General features: G+C 29.0%; 1 protein-coding gene across 1 annotated transcript; it reads left to right on the top strand.

The window, feature by feature from the left end:
• Positions 1–1,390: 1,390 nt before the first annotated feature.
• On the top strand, positions 1,391–19,330 carry LOC129963993 (bone morphogenetic protein 7-like). The gene is made up of 3 exons (XM_056078636.1): positions 1,391–1,556; positions 15,400–15,546; positions 18,484–19,330. The coding sequence occupies exons 1-3, from the start codon at positions 1,484–1,486 to the stop codon at positions 19,296–19,298; spliced, it is 1,035 nt and encodes a 344-aa protein (XP_055934611.1). The 5' UTR covers positions 1,391–1,483; the 3' UTR covers positions 19,299–19,330.
• Positions 19,331–22,155: the final 2,825 nt, after the last annotated feature.

Here is a 22,155-nt window from a genome sequence, read left to right on the forward strand (position 1 = left end):
ATCACATGAATTCTCCAGTAAGATCTCAAAATTTGATAATTTCGAGATTTTTAATTTTATAGGTGTTGAAGTTAAACTTTTATGTATGTAGATTTTGAAACTTGAAACATCAAGGTCAGGGATTTATTGCAACAAAAACTAGTATCCTTATTTCCAAGAATCCCCATTATTAAAAGGACAAACAATTTCAGTTTGCCGTATCCATATTCCAAAAATAATGTATATACTGACACAATTCATTGCGTAACTCTTAATTTAATGAATTCTAGAAATTTTCCTTAATATAAATTAGAGAATTGTTATATACTGACGGTCAAAAATTCTACCAAAACGTGTTGATGAAGGAGTTGAAAAACTTGTGATTTTAATCAGACTCTCCATTTCATCAAATTTCTTACTTTACATTTCACTTAAACAGAATGCCAGCATCTAGAAAGTTAGCAACTATAATTAAAATTCTTGCCACTAAAAATCCTTTTTATTTTATCAAATTCAAGCATTGAAAAGCCTCCAAATCCATTTTTATTTCATTTCTTCAAATGACATTTTATCTATTTGAAAAGATATCCTCTTTGTAGAATTGGTTATGTTTTTAAATTATTCTTTAGTATGACCTGATTCCTCATTAATAGGTAGATATTCATTATAATAACAAATATATATATAATTTATATGATTCCTATTTTCCGCAAACAAGCTTGAAGAGTTTGGTTAGTTATCATCCAGTTCTATTCGTGACTTTTGATTCTTTTGCAAAAGTCTAAACTTTAAAGTCTCAAACAGTTGAAACAACATTTTTTTTTTCCTTTCAAAGATTCGGATGATTAAGAATTCGTTACTGACGTAAGATAAAGAGATAAAGTTTATAAACCATCCGTTTTATTTAAAGACGGTAATATATATATTACAATTTGCATCACTGTTAGTTTAAAAAGATAAGATTCTCATTCGCGACTGGGTCTTTATAAGGGTAGGTTATCGTTTTCTGGTTAAAATCTTTTTATTTGATCTAAGACTGTTACTGTTTCGCTATAATTGAAAGCAAAAATGTTCATCAATCATAAATTTTGACCTTACTTTTCACAGGTATGATAAAATATGGAGCTAAAATGTAGATTATCTTATTAAAAAGCATTAACATGCATTCCTCAAAAATAACTTGAACTCTTTCATCGTAAAGAAGAATACTTGTAGAAGGGAGAGAGGGAGGGGTTGAAAGAGAAGTGCTAATCTTAAAAGTTGATTGCTTTTCACCAACCACCATGAATTTGTACTGTTCATGCTTCGAAAGCGAACAATCTCCAATATCGTTATTTAGAAACAACTAAATGCGAATTTTTTTCTTTCCCAAACACAGGCAATAGACAAGCGCAGACAACCATTTCTTGTTTTACCTTCGAGTTATAACGAGGTAGTTGAATCTGCCTGTTTATTTATTTATTTTTTGAGAGTATATCAACTGTAGTAATCAAGATGTCTACATATGTTCCTTTTGGTCTTGCATGCTCATATTTTTTGTAAAATGAAATGGACAAATGCATCTTTTTATTTTTTTGGTAAGTAAAGAATTTATTGGAAATATTTCGTAAATTTTGTTGAATTGCTTTAAATGTGGAAAGTTTTTATGTATGTTCTTAATTAAATATTCATGAATTTTATAAAATTGCCTGCTTTTCTACCTGGTTTTCTGTGTTAACTGAAATTTAAATTCACGTACTGCTTTTGATTCAGAACCAATCATATAAAATATTCCCACTCCTGTTCTGATTTCGATTCTAGGCGTAAAACTTGCTTTTGCTATAAATAAAGAAAATCTGAAAATTTTGATACAATATGAATGATTTTCCCTTCCTCTTCCCAGATTCATTTTTTGTTTATTTTGACGCTGAGTTTCCCATCCTGTTTTTTATCATTCCTAAAAATAGAAAAATATAGTCCCACATTTAAGCATTAAAATGTTTTTAATCAATTGACATTCATAAAAAACATGCAGTAAACGGTAAATACTTAATAAAGCTTTTAATCTTTTAGAATGCGAATTCCCATTGGCACTATAAAAATTTGCGTAAGTTTTGAGAAACGCTGATAACGTATCCAATTGTTTGTAAATTCTCAGATATATATTGATGCTCATTTTTATGCTTTCTTCATGTATTTTCCGTAATATTGGTATAATATTAATATCGGGATAAAGTATCGATCATTACGTGACTTTAGCTTTCTCATAAAATCAATATTTGGTCGAGCTAGATGTTTGAATCTATGTCGCTTCTTATTTTCTGTAATATTGGTATATATGTATTCTGTATTTATATGTATTTTCAGTAATATTGGTATAATATTAATATCGGGATAAAGTATCGATCATTACGTGACTTTAGCTTTCTCATAAAATCAATATTTTGTCGAGCTAGATGTTTGAACCTATGTCGCTTCTTATTGAAAAGTATAATCTAGCCCTCTAATAAAATTCAAAAACGGTGTTAAAGGATATTTTAATATTTCCTGTTAGCCATCTAATTCATTATTTTGTTTGAAGAATTTAGGGATGCTTGGCCATAAAATTTAAAGCCTTTCAAGTGATTATAATCCTCCATCTTGTTGCCTTCCAGAATCTTTCAGAAGTCGTGCAAATAAAGATATCCATCGAGTATATCCTAATTCGTATCTTTGATAAAAAGGTAATAATAGCTGGTCAATTTAATTTTTTAATAATGCTCTTAGTTTCACCATATTAGGTTAATTTTTCAGTAGTTAATTTACAAACTATAACGAATAGACAAAGCAAAATTTTATGTCAATACATTAATTAAATTATTTACTTGATGAAAATATTGCCAAAACCAGTGGAAGTGGTCTATCTGAAACTTTTTCGCCTACTCTCCAATAAAAGTCTTATGTCCCACCCAGCGTAAAATTGTGGACGTCAAGTAAGGCTGTGAGTAGAATATTGTCATCACCGAACAATAGTTTCGAAAAATTGATCGGTGGCATGGATATAGCTTTTTTATTGAATCTATCGTTCTAATATGCATTTTGAATTCTTTTCCCCTCATGCCTGAAACCCAAAATTTGACACGAAATTACACTTTCAGTGTCAAGATTACATACTGAATTTCATAAGTAATTACATTTGAGCTATTATTTGCTCAATATATCAGTTTATATGCTTAAGGAAGTACTAACCGGCAGATTGTCAATCTTTTGGTAGATTTGGTTCAAAATTTGATGGAAAGCTACATTTTAGATGCTAAATCTCTTTACGCTTTATAGTTATCTGATTCATTTGTATTCAAACAATTAAACTGGCAGACTTCCTTTGAATGGATTTCATTCAAAATTAGCTAGAAATCTACAAATTTTGTGTAAATTCATTTATCAAATTTCCTCCCCCTATCTCAAAGTGTTTTGGGACTATGACGTCGACAGATACAAAATCAAAACAGTTTTGTGAACTGAGTTTAGATGGTTCACAATTTTTAATTCTAATTTTCTGCGATCTCTATAATTTTCATATTTCATATACTAGAAAATAACTTTATTTTAGATTGTAAATTTGAGTTCATTTTCTGAAAATAATTATGGATCTTCTACAAAATATTTCCTTAAAAAAGCAGCAGATAATTTGTCGGATTTTCAATGAACAAATGGATTACAACCGTATCGGGAATAAGAAATTTTCTTTCTATAACTAAAATTTATTCATTTTACACAAGGTCATGTTTAAATTACTGTTAACATTAAATAAAATTTTTATTTAATGTTATTTTTTGAAAAATATTTTAAAATTCATAAATAATTTAACATATTCAAAGTCATTACAATAAAAATTCAGTTTTTAAAAAAATGCGTTGATAAAACAAATCTCAGATCAGAAATCTGGCGTTGAAGGAAAGGGGGGGGGGAGGGGTATTTTTTTACTTAATTTATAAAAAGTGCCGCAAAAGAGATCATATCAGAAAAATCGTGACATTTGTTGGTTTGTGAATTTTTATAGCATAATTTAGGGTCTTTGATAGATAATTGTTCCATCGTTTAAACAGAAAGATGTTTTCTACTCGTGAGACTGGAAATGTACTAATCTGTTTGCATTCTTTTCCATGGAGTTATTCGGAATGTTATTCGTTTCACTATAGTGAGGGTTGAAAGTAAATTTTAACCCGGAAAAGTAATTTAAAATGGAATCGCTTTAAATAAAAGACTGAAAACTGTTTGTTTCCAATATTTGTTTTTTCGTATCTTTAACTAAAACTTTTCTAAATATTTTTAAAATGTGTCGAAAGTAACATTTTCATAATGCAATTTCAATCTTTAAATATCTGCATGAGAAATTGCAAGCTTTCACATTACATTTTCGATTATTATTTTCTCTTTCTAAAATGTTCTAATCAAAGCCGACTATGTAATGTCTTTAAACAACCAGTTATATTATGAGTACCAAAAAAATGAAATACATGTAGACTCGGAAACTAACTAATTCAAAACTGAAAATGTTTCAAAACCCATTAGATAGAAACAGTTATTTTATTTTTTTCTCTTGCAAAAGTGTATGAATGTTAATTTAAAAGTTTTCCTGTTCAGTTGCAAGATTGTTTAGTTAAAAACGTCGTATTGAAATGTTATGTTTATTTAAGGGAACTTCTAATCTTTCTTGTGAAAGTTTAAAGCATTTTTGGAGAGATAACAACTTGTGTTTATCTTTCAAGTCATAAATCAAATTTCTCACTAGACCTTCTGAAATTTGAAATTCTACTAGAAGTATATTTTTCTGTACTATATGCATAATTCATGTTTCTGCATTCCTAATCTAATTTTGGAATTTTATTCAACTAAAGGAAAGTTAAAGGCATTCCTTTGTCTCTAAATACTTTTTCTGCGCATTAGGTTAAGCTTTGAAGTAACATTGCTTATTTTTGAAAACGAAGATAAAATAATTAGTTTCTAAATATAATAGATCAATAATTACATGATTAGCGTGTTTGATTTTCTGAATTCAACAGTCGGTATTCCTAAAGACAATATGAAAAAAAATCTAATTAACAAAATGATAAGTTCCTTGTTCCTTATTTTGCATTAAAAGGTTTTTCATGAATTTCCTTTTATTTTTAATTATACATATGATTAAAATGCAATTCCAAAATATTTTCTTCAATTTCAATTACCTGAATGAAGTTGGCGTTAACACTCAAACTTCTTGTGTTTTCATCTTCTGTCTTTCCTTAACGTTTTATCCTGGAAATTTCTATTCCAGTTTCAACGCTGTTCAAATTTTAATTAAGCGTAATTCTTTTTCTTTCTTTTTTACCTCGATGATAACAACCTCTTTTACGATTTATCATTATTTTATGTACCTAGTTCCTACAGTGGTGTGGACAATATATTTTGAGCTCTGATCATGGCATTATTTCTTCGCTTTAAGATAATCGTTTAGCACATGCAACCATTTCTTGAGCATTTACAGATGCACGGGGTCAATTTGACCCCAAAATGTCTAGCACTTACTCCTTATATTATTGGCTACTTGTATAAAAATAAAATATGGTCAAAGTAACTAAATATTTTTTCATGCAAAAATGTTCCATTTAAGACATAAAGCGAATTTAATAAGAAAATCCGAAATTGAACTTACCATCTTTTTTTTCCATACTTTTTCCTCATTCATTTCCTTTTTCCCATTTCCATTCATCTAAAATTTATTAACTTTAAACGAAGAAGTTTTTTCTATATAAAAGTATTGAATAAAGGAAATCTATATTCGACATAAGATTTGAGTTTGAATTTTTTTTTTTTTTTTGGAAAACACAACTTAAACATATAACTTTTTATATACATTATAAAAAATAGTTTTTAACATTTCTCATTAAGAATAAAATGAGTTTTATCATATTATTTATTCATATTATGAGGGAATGAATGTACTTTATAAAGTATGTTGCTTCTTTTTTTTCATGAGTAGGAAAAGATTTTCTGTAAGAGTTTCTAGATTATTCAGAATCTGCATTTTGTTTCGATTCTATATAATGACAATTTTCCAAAATTTCTTCAATATCTCTAGAATCTGAGCTGTCACCATTTTTACTATCAATACGACCACTAATGAGAAAATATTTCTGAATATCTGTTGTCCACGTTCGTAAGCTCTTAGACATTAAAAGAATCTGAAACACTAGAACACACAGGGGGTCCATTTAACCTCCACATTCTAGTAACAAAAATGAGATGCAATATTACATTGATTTCTGCTGTTTAAATCTTCTTCTAACCCTCCCATAAAGGCATAGGAAGTAACAGATGTAAATTTTCATGAATTCCTAGAACAAAAAAAAAGAAAGGATGTGGTCAAAACGACTCCGTGTGCATGTTGACGGTTTAACCCTTTAAAGGGACATTTGTTTCTAGTCATATTATGTTAAAATATTTTTAGGCTTGAAATTAGAATAAGAAAAGAGATTCAGTTTGCTTATCAGATAAATTTAATTTAATTTGATTGATTAATTAATTTGGTTAATTAATAATTAACAAATCAAGACACATCATTTTGATTGAGATAAAGAACTGGAGCATCTAAATTTCTGTCTTTCTAAAAAAATTTGTGAGAACTTATGCCAACTTACAAAATTTCATACACAGATTGATAAATTTGGTGGGATGCATACTACTTCCCACGGCCCTAGAAAGGGTTAAAACATCACTAACGCACGGAAGTTTTGTCCGCATGGCGCCCGCTAATCTTGGCGCCAGGGGCATATAGACTCCACTTTGGCCACCCAGTCGCTACGCGTCTGAATTCTCCGACTGCTGCTACTTCTCTACCTTTTAATTGTCCACTACCGAAACCAAGTCTGAACCGTAGAAGAGGAACAGTGAGTGAATTTTATCTCCCTTCAATAGCGTCAATTGCTCTGCCTTTTTAACCCAGTTCCCCGAAGAAGGGGAAACGGTGGCAGGTCAATATACTCATTTTACCTCAAATGAAGAAGCATTGCGTTTACTGCCCATTCCTGGATAAACAACCTCAAATTGTCCATCCGAATCCATTCACAAGTAATCATCTAGAGAGATGTAATGCCAATGATTACAAATCGTTTCAAAAGTTTAAAGAAACATCATATACGTGTATCTCATGGAACACAAAAAGCTTTGATTTTCTAAAATTATATATTCTATTGAATATGAAAGGTTAAAGGAATAGAATACTCTTTACATGATAAAAAAATTCAACAGATTCTTTAAACTTAATTAAAATTCCGAGAATAGCTCCAATTTTTTAATACATAATTTAAGTAAATGTAAGGGTAAGATAGATTTCATTAAAATGAAAGAACAGACAGAAAAAAAAAATTGTTTTTGAGAAATGAATATGTAGTACATGTTTGCCCGATGTAACTACAGCAATTCATCTTGGTTCGATTAAATTTTCAGTAAACATTCCCTACTTTGCTCTGCAAAATAAAATTTATTGATCACATTGTTAAATCATATTGAGCATGAAATATTATATAAAGACTTCATCCATGCAAAACGAAAGAGAATATTTTATTTAAGTTAAACTCAGTTTTCAGTAAAATTTCCCTTCTTTTAGGTAGAAGGTAAATAAAATGCATTGATCTGAATAATATACATAGATGAAATAAATAAGTTGGCAAATAATTAAATTTAATTGACGAAAAATGATTGATAAATTGACGAAATATTAAAAATACATCCAAAGATATTTAATATTGCATTCTAGATTTTATGCAGTTAGTTTCGAATATCACATTTGACAAAGCAGCAGGAACTATTCTACAAAGTTCTACAATTTATTTCATTTGTGATTTGACAGCTTTTGTCATAGTATTTCAAAGTTGTGTTTCATTCTCTTTTGTTAAAATCATTAAATATCAAAGCTTAAAAATGCTCCCTAAAGTTGAATATTTTTATTTTCTTTTAAGCGAAATATATAAAAAGAAAATATTTAACTTTCGAAAAACTCATTGAGATTTTGACGAATCTCCAAGTTCAGATCACCCTGGCTACGAAAAAGACATTTTTAGGATTATATCTACGAACAAGATTATTCAAAAACACTTTGAACTGGATAAATTAATATAGTGGTATATGGTCCACCATATTATTCTATCCATAATCTTGGTATATGGTCTTGACACCGAATTTCTAGATATCTATCAAATTTTGAATGAAACACGATAACTACGAAACAAAATGAGGTACAGGGATAAAATTTCGTATTTCGTACAGAGATTTAATATCTAAGTATTACGTATATATCAAATTTGGAACCAAATCCGTCAAAGGCCATCTATCGCTCTGTACTATTGCATGCACCTAAATTCCATTATACAAATACATATATAATAAATTAAAACGAAATCCGGTGCACAGTTTTATAATCTAAAATGATATTCAAAATTTGATAAAGAACTACATCTGACAAAAGGCTGACCCACTGTCGGTCTGTACCTTTACGAGAATGTAAACGAGATAAATCGTTAACCCAATGATTTAAATATTTGAAACTTGGAATGCGATTTTGTATCACAACTGTAATTCTATGCAAATTTTGTTTTCAATCGATTTGAAACAGGCGTCCAGCTTACATTTGGTTTTCCGGTCCTTGTGAATTATCTGCATCTCTAGATTAAAGTCCTAGATCGAACATTTATAAGATCTTTCATAACTAAGCTTCAAAAATGGCATTAGGTAATTAATATACAAATACGTTTATTAGAAATAATACAAAGAAGTTCTGCGAGGTCGTTCCCGCTGGTTTAATAATCAATCTCAAATATGTATCAATAGCAATTAATTTATATTTTTCTAGAACGTCATCTTAAAATTCTTAAATTAATTCTTTCATACTTTATTTTCTTCTATAATATATCATTCATGATTTCAGAAAGCATCTTTTTTTTTAATTCTCATGTCAGACTCAAAATTCCATAGGAATACATTTATATTATTTTATGACTAGGTCATGTGATGATAGGTGATAGTTACCATTTTGTGTGAAGCCTGCATTATGGAAAGTATTGTCTGAGACACTGACTGATTTACTCCTGATATCCACATAAAATCATGCATTCAAAATACCTGTCTTATTGGTAATCTCATTTGATGATTGTTATTTGAATGTGAGATAAAAAAAAAAAATATTAGCAGAATTTTTTTTTTTTTTTTTTTTTTTTTTGTTTCTTGAGATCGTTATTAGAAGGCAGTTAAAAATTCCATCTATCATAGTTTGCTTTCAGATTTCATACCTTTAAAAGCAGCATAAAGTTTATATGATTTTATTAGACGCATTTAATAATTATAATAATTGCATTCATATAAGCAGTATTCATAGAAGAATAAACTATCGAGAATTTAGGAATATCCTCTAAATTGTTAAGCTGATTACTTTTAGACAACAGAAACTGAAAAGCCAGAAAAATGAAGTTGAAATTTTTTAGTCACTAGTCCATTGAAGCCTGTCATTTCCTTTCAGTTCCTGCCTCCCCCCATCAGTTTTTATTTTACTTCCGCACTGCACACATACATACATGGATGGCATGCCCCTCCCCCGATAGGGGAGGTCCCGATCTGCCCAAAGAAGGGTAGGGTGTAATAAATCTCAAATATTTGACAGATATTTATCTTTGAATAGCTTTTACATGAACAAGATTCAAATCTTTATTGTCAATCTTTAGCGGATCTTTTTTCTGTACTATCTTTTATTCTGGTTACATATGTTCCAAAAGAAATAATTTCTTGGAAGACTGATAAAATAGCCTGCAATGACATATCTCAATTAACTTAATTAGAGCTCTTTTAAATTTTAATATCAAACAAAGCACAAAAATTGGATATCCAAGATTGAGAAATTCAAAGTGGATATGTGGGTAGATATCCACTTTCAAGTGGATATCTACGACCAATTCAAAGTGGATATGTGGGTAGATATATAGGATATGAAGGTGAAATCATAAATCTTTGAATTAATATGCATCTCTCAGCAACTTTTTTTCAACATCAAGTTTGCTCTATTATCTTTGTAAAACTTTTACATGTAAGAATATTAAAAGATATGCAATACATAGATGTTAGAAAACATTTAATTAAGGTATTTGCAAATATATAGTGTTGTTTTGCGTGCATTCCAGTAATTAAATTCTAAATTTCCTATTACTTTTTAAATAAATATGATGTTAGCGTAACCACAAAATTACAAGTTCGTTATGCTTTATTGAAAAAATATAAGCTAGCTCATAGTAATAATAGGGCAAGCGAACTTTGATTTTTTTTTCATATACTTTGTTAATTTAATACAAATATGATATAAATACGATTTTTTTACTATATGATGCGAATCTAATTTTCTAACCTTTTGCTATGCCCTGCAAAATTTAAGAAACTTTGAAGCCTACTCTGAAACATTGTAATATGTTTCAGTAGTAATTTTCCATAGTTTGAACTATACTGAAATTTGCTTTGATTGCGCATGTTAAAACGGATTGAAAGCATACAGTTTTTTCAGTCTATTCATTTCGCAAAATTGCCAAAACGTGACACCTATTCTTCAGATCGGGTTTTAAATAATGTTATGACACAATATTATTATTTGATATTTATTTGCTGCGTTAATTTGCCCAAATGCAGCGATATCTTCTGTCATCAAGAATGTTAATGATTGGGGTATCAAGTCTTTTATGCTTAAAAGCAGTGAAGACTCAACTATCCATATGCGCGCAATAAATGTTATGTTTCTTAGTAAGTCAACCATCTAACTCTCCGACCCGCCCGAATTTAAACCATAAAACTGAATGACCGGACCGCCGCTACAGCAACATTGGCGGAAACTGTGGTTGAGTCCTAAGGGCCGCCACCGGCCACGGTACAACCCTCCCCGAAGGAAGTACGTCCCGTCATAGATGGAAGGAGCCAGATCCCCCACCTATTAGTGTACCCTCCAGGGTGGCGAGATCCAACCACCATACCGGAAGCATCTCATCCTCATTTCGAGGTGCCCCCCGGGGGTTTATGTTTCTGAGTAAAGTAGAGTTGTCATTAGGAAAAAAAATGGAAATAATTTCTGTTTGAAAAAAAAATTCCGACAAGTTATATTTATACTTTTTTCTGCACAAAGCCTAAGAATACATCTTCGATTAAAAGGTCAAGAATTCTAAGCACTCCACTGGCTCCACTTCTATTACATAAAATTCCAATGTTTCAGAAGAAATACTATTTCTTTTAATTGGTGTTACGGCTGAGAAAAATTGCTTTTATTGAGTGTTTTATAGAGTTTTGGTAAATAAACTGTAAATTGTAACAAATATTCGAAATTTTGTAGGACCTTGCTTATTTTGGAATCAATTGGGAAATTACAAAAAACCCTAGGCTCACAACTAAGGCCTATGCTTACACCTTTCATGTAGAAGAAATAAGGCGATAACTTTATATTAAAGTTAATCTTTTTGGGTTGGCATACCAGGATTTAAGAAAAAAAAAAAAATAGAAAAATCATAGTGATGGTTGGTATTTATATATATGTGTTATATAAAAACCTTCAGTCTAAAGAAATTGTATATACTTTGTCAAAATCTTATGTATAAGATACCCTGCCCTGAGAATTTAGTATTCTACATATGAACAGTAAAACTTATAATCTATATAAGCTTTCAACAATGGAAGAAAATCCATTGATTAGATATATGATGAAACAATGAAAACAGTTTGAATTTCAGGATAAAATTGCAATCTGTTTTTGTCAATTAGACATATGTATAATATTTAAAAATTATCAAAACTCAGTAAATATTCTCATGGTTATTAAATTGGTATCATTAAAAAGTCCATTTTTATAGTATAAAATAATAAAAAATTGAACTGTAAAATGCGAAATTCAGCTTAATGTTTAATTAAAATAATATATAATATTCAGAGGGGCTTGTGTCCACCTTCCAAGGTATATATGTTTTAAATTTGGTAGTTGTTGGTCAAACGTCTAGCCAACATATACATTACCTTTATTGGTAGAGATAAAGATGACTGTGTGTTTTGGCTCTCGACAGACCAGACCGTTTGATCTACAGCTACGAAATTTGGCATAAGTATACCTTAAAGGATGAAAATGTGCATATTGGAGTGATTTTTTTTTATATTTTAAGTAGTACTTTAATTAAGACAGATTAAAGAAGCGAGATTACAATATCGCAAAATTTAAAAGCTTATTCCTCGTTATTAACTAATAATGAAGATATAATTGTGTGTATCTGTATGTTGTGGTGTTCTGTAAGTTTGACCGTTTGGCTTACTTAGACCAAACTTGATACATATATAATTTTAGAAGTGAAAATGTGCACTTTGGTGCGACATTTTCAAAAAAATCTTCTTGAATTTTAATCGATTAAAAATCAAGTTGAATTTGGAAGATTTTTCGTTATAATTTCCGAAAATATTACAGTACAAAAATTAATTTTACATCATTCTGAAATTCAATAAATTGTCTTTTAATTTAAATCAATTTAATAGCTGTGTGAATTTTTGCTGAATTTCAGCAATTTATATAATTTATTTCAAAAAATTTAAGACTCGTTTAGTCATTTAAAATAACTTTGTCGGAAAGAATTTTAAGAAAATTAAAATCGATGTGCTTTATTGCTGCTAATAATATATTTGAAGAACTCGCAAATGTATTTAGCAAGTTTATTCAAAATTGAAGATTTTTTTTTTTTTTTACTTTCTTTCCCTTTTTCCAAAAATAATAATTATATTAATTTATAGCCTGAAAACAAATCTTTTATTATTAATAATAGTGAATTGTTTTGCTTTAAAAATATTCAGACTTTATTAATTTTCTCTGGTAGAAGGTCTAATAGGCCCATCCTTTTTTAAAATATAAATTGGTTTCCAGTTTGAGTTTATTGATGAGTCTGATAGGGCTTTAATAATATTGGTTTTTAATGGTAAAGATTAATACATTTATGTTATACCTTGCTTGTATGAGAGAAATGAAGCTTCTGTAAATGCTTTCTATTTTGATTTCTATAAAGAAAAATTAAAAAAGTTAAAAAGTTAAAATTAAGCTGGAAGCTGGTTCGATTACAAATGCGTTATGTTACAAATCCCCCCCCCCAAAAAAAAACTTCGTGACTTTGTAACTGTGGATTTAATATCTGATTTAGATAATACTATATTTTAATATATTTTTATTACATTTAATATATTTAATGCCGTATTTTATATAAACTCTCCCGGCGAGTTAATAACTTACGAAAACTCTTCCATACTTTTTTTAATGAAAATTTAAATTCTGAATGAATGTCCTAAACTAATTTTCGGCTATTTCAGAATTCTAATAAGAATCTTCATATGTAATATAAATCTTTCGTTCACATTCTGTGTAGCTTATTTTCTGATATGTAAAAGAAATATGTATTCTAAAGTATTTCATATTTGAAGGTTAATATGTTTTCATAAACTTGTATATACATTGCTTCATTTCATAAATATTTTTCCACAGGGGAAAAAAAATTATTAAATTCTCTCTTAAATGTTCTTCCTTTCTAACTATCTGTAGAATATCTAGCGGAGAAACATAATTTTTTCTTATTATCAGTTTTAATTAATGTATAAATTTTCGATAGATATTTATAGAGTTATAGTATGACTCTTACTTCAAATTAAACCTGTAATGGTTTTGGAAATATTTGATATTATTTTCATTGAAAAAAAAGCGTTTTATTTTTAAAAATAAAAGAAATATTTATGATAATTTATAAATAATAATAAAAATACTTTTGGAAACACAGGCATAATATTTCTGTTGTTGTTTCTAATAGCACTTGCCATGGACAAGCTCGCTGACGAAATCAGCGATTTTAAGTTGAGGGTGCGTCTCTTGTTTTTTAGTAGCGCCAACTAGGGCCAAGAGTACGTCTTACCTACTCACGCATCACATTTGCTTGCACAGCCCCTTTTTACAGGCGGGCACATTCACACATCTCACAGAACAGATGAAGAACAACCATGCTCGAACCGGGACTCGAACCCAGGACGCCCAAATCACGGGGAAGACGCGCTATCCCTAAGCCAGGACACCGGCATAATATTTATATTTTAGTATAGCAAAATAAAAGAAATATATATTAATTATTTCAGTCATTCCAAAATGGCAACTTGTGCTAAAGGATTTTAAAGCTTTGAGGTTCGGTGACATCAACATGGTGCCATTGCCATGAGTTGGATATTCTCTGGGACATCAATATGACATCAAGAAGCAGAGTGCTGTTTGCCGGTAACGCATGCGATTGGTTTGTCACTACCAGATAATACATACACCAATTGCATTAAATTAGAAAAATCACGAATTATACCTTTCTTGCAAAGTTGCGTTACATTTGAGAGGCTGCTTTATTATGTCATCGAAAACAGAAATATGAAATAAATGCAGAATTTTATTAAAGTAAGATTATATTTTTAATTAAATATCTAAAAATAACAAATGTTTTTTTTTTTCAATAACCATGATGCCTTACTTTTTTTTTTTTTTTTTTTTACCTTTGGCATTCCATAAAAATCAACTCAATTTATTACATTATAATGCATTTTGTGGTTTACATTTATAACATTTAATGAATAATTTTGCAGAATTTTCCAACTACAGATAAGTGAAAATGTTATTTCTTATACGTTGAGAGAACACCCAATGCAGAGAATATCTTGGCGACTGGCAGAACCTAGTCGCCAGAATTCAACCATAATAGGAGTGTGTCAACAGGGGCTCAATCTTCCTGTTTTGTAATTTCATCATAAAATCTTTCTTTTTCATTGAATGCAAAACAATAAAATTAAAATAAGTGAAAAAAATATAAACGATTTTTATCTATTACTAATTGTTAAGAAATCCACCTGTTAAATCCTGAAATATATAAATAAAATAAAATAAAATAAGGGACGGGCCTTGTGTTTTCGACAAGTATTGACAATCTTTCAGTACCGATAAAGCAGATAAAATATGTCGTCAGAAGTGGGTGGAAAGAGAGAAGAGGGGATTGACCAGCACGCTTTGTACACATAAAGGGACTAAATTGACTGATGGTAGATTCTATCGGTTACCCCCAACAGCGCCCGTAATCTCTTTAAAACTCATGTCAAATCTTTTGTGGATCTATCATTCTTTCTTATCGCTGTAATTAATGGGAGTGGACCTATTGCGAATTGGGGAGGAGGAAATATTAGATTCCACCAATAATATTGAATATTTATATTTTCTTCCAATGTCTCTGTGTTGTAGACAGCTCAGATAAGCGGGCAATGATATAAAAGCGCTTACAATCTTTTGCTATGTATAGTGTCTTGAAATTTCAAGTGTGTGTGTAAGTGTATTCATGATGAAATTTTGGATCGGATATTTGGCAGCCCTTCTAGCCGTCTGTTACATAGGAGATTCTGCAGAAGACGCTCAATGGGAAACTGTATTGCCGTCGTTCTTTAAAAGAAAATATCGTGCCTGGAGCACGAACGATACGTGCAATTATGAAAGATTAAAGAGTTTATCCACAAATGGTAAGTAAAATTTCAAATATTTCTTTCGATTCTATTACGAGAAAGCCTTCTTTTGAAAATGAATTTTCTTTTATTTACAGTACATTTATTTGATTGATAAATATAAAATATTTCATTTCTGCTAATACAGAATATTATTGTTCTATGGGTTTTTCTTCATTTTGTAGCCGTAGCATTATTAATATACTGTATGAATAATTTCAACCAAAACTTTGAAATACAAAGGAAAAAATGCTTTTTTTCTTCGAAATGTTATAAGCGTATACATTTTTTTTTTTCAAATAATGGTTGAACAATAATCCTAACATTGTGATAGAAGACATTCCGTGCATGAAACAAATACCTACATTGATTACGAAATTTTTGATCTTGCATAAAAAAAAAAGGAAAATATTCACTGCAATCTAACCTTGAAAAATTTTTGCCACAAGAAAAAGTGATTAAACGTCCGAAATATTTTTAAGCATACTAAGATGAAATGCATATTTCAGTGTATTATAATGCATATTCAGTGTCTTACTGTTTTATTTTATAGAAAGTCTAAAGCAGTATATTTCTTTTATTCTTAACGCATTTTAACCTTTTCGGTCCTGATATGCATATATATTTAGGAAATCGGTTCCCTAATAATAAATAAAGGCTGTTTATACATAGATTGTCATAAAAACATCCATTTTTTTAGATGGGATTTAAAATTTTAAACATGATAAAGTCTGGTCAAAAGGGGATTCGGACAAATTTCACTCCGTCGCAGATGAGCGAAATGCTTGTTTATTATGTATCTCAAATAAATTATGACATTTTTAGAATTAAAAAAAAAATAGAAATAAGATTTCAGTGAAAAATTATCCCAAAACTAACGTACCCGTATTTCTCTAATGAATTCTTGAACATGTCTTAGTGTATTCGATTTCATGAAATTTCAAAATTATGCTTATGGAACTGACACAAACATTTATAAGATGTAATTTGTAATTCAGTGTCATTGATAAACATCTCGTTTTCCTTTTTATCCTTTTTAAAGTTTCCCTTAAATGCTTTATTTTTTTAAAATCATTGTTATTCCTAATTTGAATATATTCCCAGGGAAGAAATTGTACCAATAGCTCTTTATTCCTAGCATACTTACTTTGACTTCAGATCATACCAGTTTTTCTAAATGATTTACTTTTTAACCTCTTAGCTGCGGTATTTTCTCATTTCAGCAATTTATGTTTCATTGAAAAAAAACGTCGGGCAACATACAATTGTTTGGATTTTCTCTTGCGGTTATATAAAATATTTTAAAACTCAAAAATAATGATTTTAATTCATTTTCCAACTTATATAAAACGCAATATACATTTATATATCATTTTTTTGTATAAATTAAACAATATAGAATTTAAATAAAAAATTTGTAATTTTATTCTATGTATATCAAATATAATAATTTTCATTCCATTATAATTAATATAATGCTATTTTAACCGTTTATATCGAAAATGTAATTGAAAAATATATCATTATATTGGACTATTTTGAGATTAAAAGAGCATTGCCTTAAAGGTAACTCTGCTGCTATATTATTTTCGTTCATACAAAAGATCGAATATTCAAAGATTTTCAGAATCTTTATTTTAAATACATTAGTTTGGTTACAGATCAAAACGGCTAATTTCTTGAAGTATATTTAAATTTCAATAGATATTCGGTAATATCTTTAAAATTTTCAGACCAATAAAAACTTTGAAATTCAATTGTTACAAATTGGAGTATGTAAAACCTACTTTTATTCATGTATCTTAATTATTTACAGAAAATATTCAATTATGAAATATCCCATTATGAAATTTAATATTTTGTCATCTTAATTACATCATTTAAAAATTTATAAACAATGATTCTGTGTTTCTAAAGATTTCATAAGTGTGTCTAAAACGATTATATTTATTCATAGTAGTTTACAGAATTTAATTATTATACCTGGAAACCAATATATGGCATACATAAGAATAAAAATATCAAACTAAATTACTGCATACTTTAATAGTTTTGAACCGTATCATCTTTTAATATTGTTCTTGTGATTTGTGTAAAGGTGTATCAAAGTTAACGCAAAGTTTGAATTTACCACCATTTGCACAGTAAAGCTTTTGCAACACTTTTAAAAAAATTATTCGACAGCTGATAGTTTAGGGTTAGTAAAAATGGAAAGTTGTGAGATAGAACAACATGTTAACGCAAGATTTGAATTAAATATGAAAAACAAAGTTTTGTCCCTTTAAATTGTTATATTTTATTGATTCGCCTAAGATAAGGTTTTGTATGGAATAATGCATAGGGCAAATTGCTTACACGACTTTGCTAGCACATGCGCACTCTTTTGTGAAATTTTCCATAGCCATTTTGCATAAACGTGGCTAAATTTCATTGATGAGGCATTGAATTTCTCCCTTCAATGCATGCTTGTTTATGGCTTGTTGGCATGGACCGTTGACTTCAAATAACCCCATAAAAAGAAGTCCAATAGTGTTAAATTATACTATCTAGAGTGTAAATTCTAAAATTTCAGAACTGCGGCAGCTAGACTTTCATTCTTTTTGAAATATTTTTCAACAATGAAAATACGTTGTACTATCGTGTAACACTCAATTTTTACTAGCCGTAAACTATCAGCTGTCAAATGATTTTTTGATAGAGTTATCAACACTTTACAGCACGAATTCAAATCTTCACATGGGAAATTCAAATCTTGCTTTAATTTTCGGACGCCCTTTATAACTAATTAGCATTTAGCTTATTTTCTGTGTACATGTACTGTAGAATACTACATTTGTAAAGGAAAATTTTTTCCTCTCATTTTATGAATTTATATTAGTTTGCATAAATAATTATTTTGGACTTATTTGATTTAAAATCAATTGATTACTGACGCTATTTCTCTACTTTTTTCAGTATCTCAAGTGTGGATCGACGATGAAACTGTACACTCGGCGAAGGCCAGACCAGCTATAAATCATCACGGTGTTAGAAAAGTAGAATTCCGTTTGGAATTTCACAGACTTTCAAGAAAAAACATAGCCAATTTGGTGAAAAGAAGAATTGTTGCTGACATCATACCAAAGGGCAATAAGCGAGATCGATTTAACGTAACCGCCTTGACTGTCTTTGTAAATGAAAACATTTTGGAATTGACTTTTGATGTCACAACTTTGTATGAAACCTCAAAAGTGGACTTTCTGGATGATATAAATTTTAATTTTAGAATCGTCCGCTTGAATGGAAAAACAATTAAATTATTAATGAGAAAAAATCCAAAAGGATTTATTATTTTGTATGAAAGTGTGGAAACCTGTAATTTTATGGAGTTTCTTCATCACGATGGACGTTTCGGGAGGTCTCAAGTTTTTCATCGAATGAAAAATATTCCGAGAAATGATTTGAAATCCGCACCTTTCTTACCAGACTCCCGATTATGTGAATTAAATGATTTCTCAATATCTTTTATGGATATTGGTTTAAATTGGATCATTTTCCCTGAAGTAGCAAACATTGGGATATGTGAAGGAATCTGTTCCATCAATTCTGTTAAAACTGGATACAGATTGTTGCAAAATGCATTCTATTACAAGGCAAACAAAGGTCAACCGTCATCTTGTCGACCATCTAAATTCGGTTCGATGACTATTATTTACATAGACTATTCAGATGAAATGCCAGTCATAGCCAAATTTACTGGCATGATTGTCAAACAGTGCAGCTGTATGTAAGTGGCATGTAGAACATTATTATTACAAGTTTAATTCAGATGAAAAATTGTATTTTAATGCATATGCTTTCTTATTATGTAAAAATTGTATTTTAATGCATATGCTTTCTTATTATGTAAAAATTGTATTTAAATTTATATTTTTATGTTAATAAAAACAGAACAGTTTTCGAATTGAATTGTGATAAACATTCTTTTAATTTTTAGCAGTTTGATGCCATTTTAAAATGTTTTTTTTCTCACAAGAAATTTACCAATATAATAAACCTGAGGAAGATTTTTTTCCTGATATTTGATTAGCAGATAAATTTAAGTGATTTTAAATTTATTTCTTGCTTCGTTATATACTTTTCAATAGTTATTGCATATTACCAATAAATTATATATATAATATAATATGACATATAAAGTTTTTCTTAGTTATTTGAAACTATAATAAAGCAAAGATAATGTAAAATTTTTGGTATAATTCATAAAATATATCAAATCCAACTTTAAAAATAATTGTGCACTTTCGATAAGAATCAAATTATCTCTAAAGGGGTGAGAATGTTGCATCTTTCATTGACTTTTGAAATTAATTTTCTATTGACTTTTTTAATAAGTTTACTATTTTGCTGAGGATGCAGAAATTAACTCTGTTAGTTTTACTTTTATCTCATGCTTCAAAAAATAACATTTTGTATTTTTATATTTTGAAATTATTTTTTAAAAATATTCTTGCATGATGGGTAATGGTACAACATGGTACTATACCTTTAAGTTTTACTCTGTACTTATATGAAAACAAACGTAAAGGATAAAAGGACTATTTAAAGCTCAATTTTTTGAACATATGAATGGCTTTTAAATTTTTCATAATTTTTAAAACATTCGTTTTGTTTAAAATGTATTTATTAATTTTATTATTTAATGAATGAGAATTTTTACTCAACTTTATAGCTTGAAAAATCTATCGGAATTTTCAGAATTCATGTTTCAGAAACCAAACATTGTGCTCTTAGTTACTATTTTTCTTTACATTGCTATTAAAAAAAACTATCACTTCTTTTTAAAAATTTATTCCTTAGTACCAAAATGTTTTTGAGAGAAAAAAGTACTTTGGGAAGAATATACGTTGTAATAAATATCTTTATGTAAATATATCTTAAAAGTAGTGGTTTTAGCTTTCAATTTCTGAAATTAAAACTCTTTTAAAAGTAATAATGTGAATAGCTCAGTATTTGAATTAATTTATAGGAAATGAGAAGTATTAATTTATAGTAAAATTTATCTTGATTTGTTCCGATTCTATAGATTTCCCATGAATTTGTAGCACGTTAAAAGGTGACATTAAAAAATTACTTAACTTGAAAATTTAAACTAATGACAAAAATTAAATTTTAAGCTAAAACAAAGTTTTATTGAGATATTAAAGCTGTGAAAGTCTAAAATTATTTTCGTGATCCAGTGAAAATATTACTCTTCCCTTCCAATATTTCTGTCAAGCCACAATGGCTACGTATGCATTCACTATTGAAACATAATTTTATACTATTTAAAAGGGATCTTTCAATATAGATATAATTATAAAGCGAATTCCTGCAAGTTGAATGCACCCTTTCTTCCTTTTCAGAAATGATGAAAAAATGGTAATACAATATACCGAAATGATAAAAAAAATGCCTTATCTCAAATTTATTTATTAATTATAAAGAACTAGTGTGAATATTTAATTTGAACCAATCTTCAAAATACCCCACATATTTAGAATTTCTCCGAAATAATTTCGATGTACCGATTTCTAAATATTATAAATAAAAAAAATATGCTTAAAATAAAAATATAAAGATTATTATGGATTAATATTAAAAGGTGCAAAAATAAGAATAGATTAAAATTTGCCTGGAATAATTAATTTGTATTTGTTTATTTTTTATCATAATTTGTTGAATAGCTGTTTTTCTGAATGCTACCAATCCATTTAATTGAAAAATAAGCTTCTGGAAAGATTTATTAAATTGAGTGTTGTAAATCTATTCAATAAATCCATAATTGTTTCACGAAATATGATATTTGAGATATGTTATTCGTTGAACCTTGAAGAATAAATGGTACAAACTGATTTTTAACAAGTACTTACGATATTACTAAAAAACACTCTTTTTATGAGAAAACGCCATCAGTTCCTGGAACGCTCTTTGAAATTTCATCTAAACAGTGCATTCAAAGAGGAATCGCCTTCTTATTGCCTTTAATTTACAATTGTATAGATAAGAAACCATAGTAAACTTTCTGTTATACTCTGGATAAGAACAGAGACATGGAGATAGCGGAAACGGTAGATTGCCATACCTGTCTTTAACCCTTTAAATAACAGTCCAGGAGACAAGAAACATACTGATTTTTATCACTTTTCTATTTATCATCAAACGTTACTCACTCACTTTGACTCCAATTGGGAAAAAAAAAAATGCTCCAGACATGCTCACTTCTTTGAACTGCTTTAGAGATTGCACAGCGTTATCTTTTAACTTCATGGAGTCAACAAGTCAAGTAAGAAGCAGGAGTGGCATTAGTCTGCCCAATGGAGACTACAGTCTGCTCTACGGGGGAGGTCACAGTCTGATTGACGGAAGAATGTAACTTATTGTACGGGAGGAGGGGTGTGATCGTGATTTTCTGACCCCAACCCTTTTCTTACCAGATCTTTATCTTTTAGACGTATAACCCACTGTGTGAATGGAGGATAAAAAATTTGTCAAAGTCTATACAGGATTTTTTTACTATGTCATTTATTATCTTAACTGTACAGATATAAAAAAAAATAATTGTTCTCTGCCCGCTGATAAAGTTAACCGGCAATCACGTAATTATGT

This window comes from Argiope bruennichi, chromosome 3 (genome assembly GCF_947563725.1).
Source record: "Argiope bruennichi chromosome 3, qqArgBrue1.1, whole genome shotgun sequence".
Lineage (NCBI taxonomy): Eukaryota > Metazoa > Arthropoda > Arachnida > Araneae > Araneidae > Argiope > Argiope bruennichi.

Bases quoted from the DNA above. Each gene is read 5' to 3' on its own strand.
- LOC129963993 (XM_056078636.1), top strand. From the start codon at position 1,484: ATGTTCCTTTTGGTCTTGCATGCTCATATTTTTTGTAAAATGAAATGG. The intron at 1,557-15,399 runs GTAAGTAAAGAA...GATATTTGGCAG, and splicing joins TGCATCTTTTTATTTTTTTG to CCCTTCTAGCCGTCTGTTAC. The intron at 15,547-18,483 runs GTAAGTAAAATT...TACTTTTTTCAG, and splicing joins AAAGAGTTTATCCACAAATG to TATCTCAAGTGTGGATCGAC.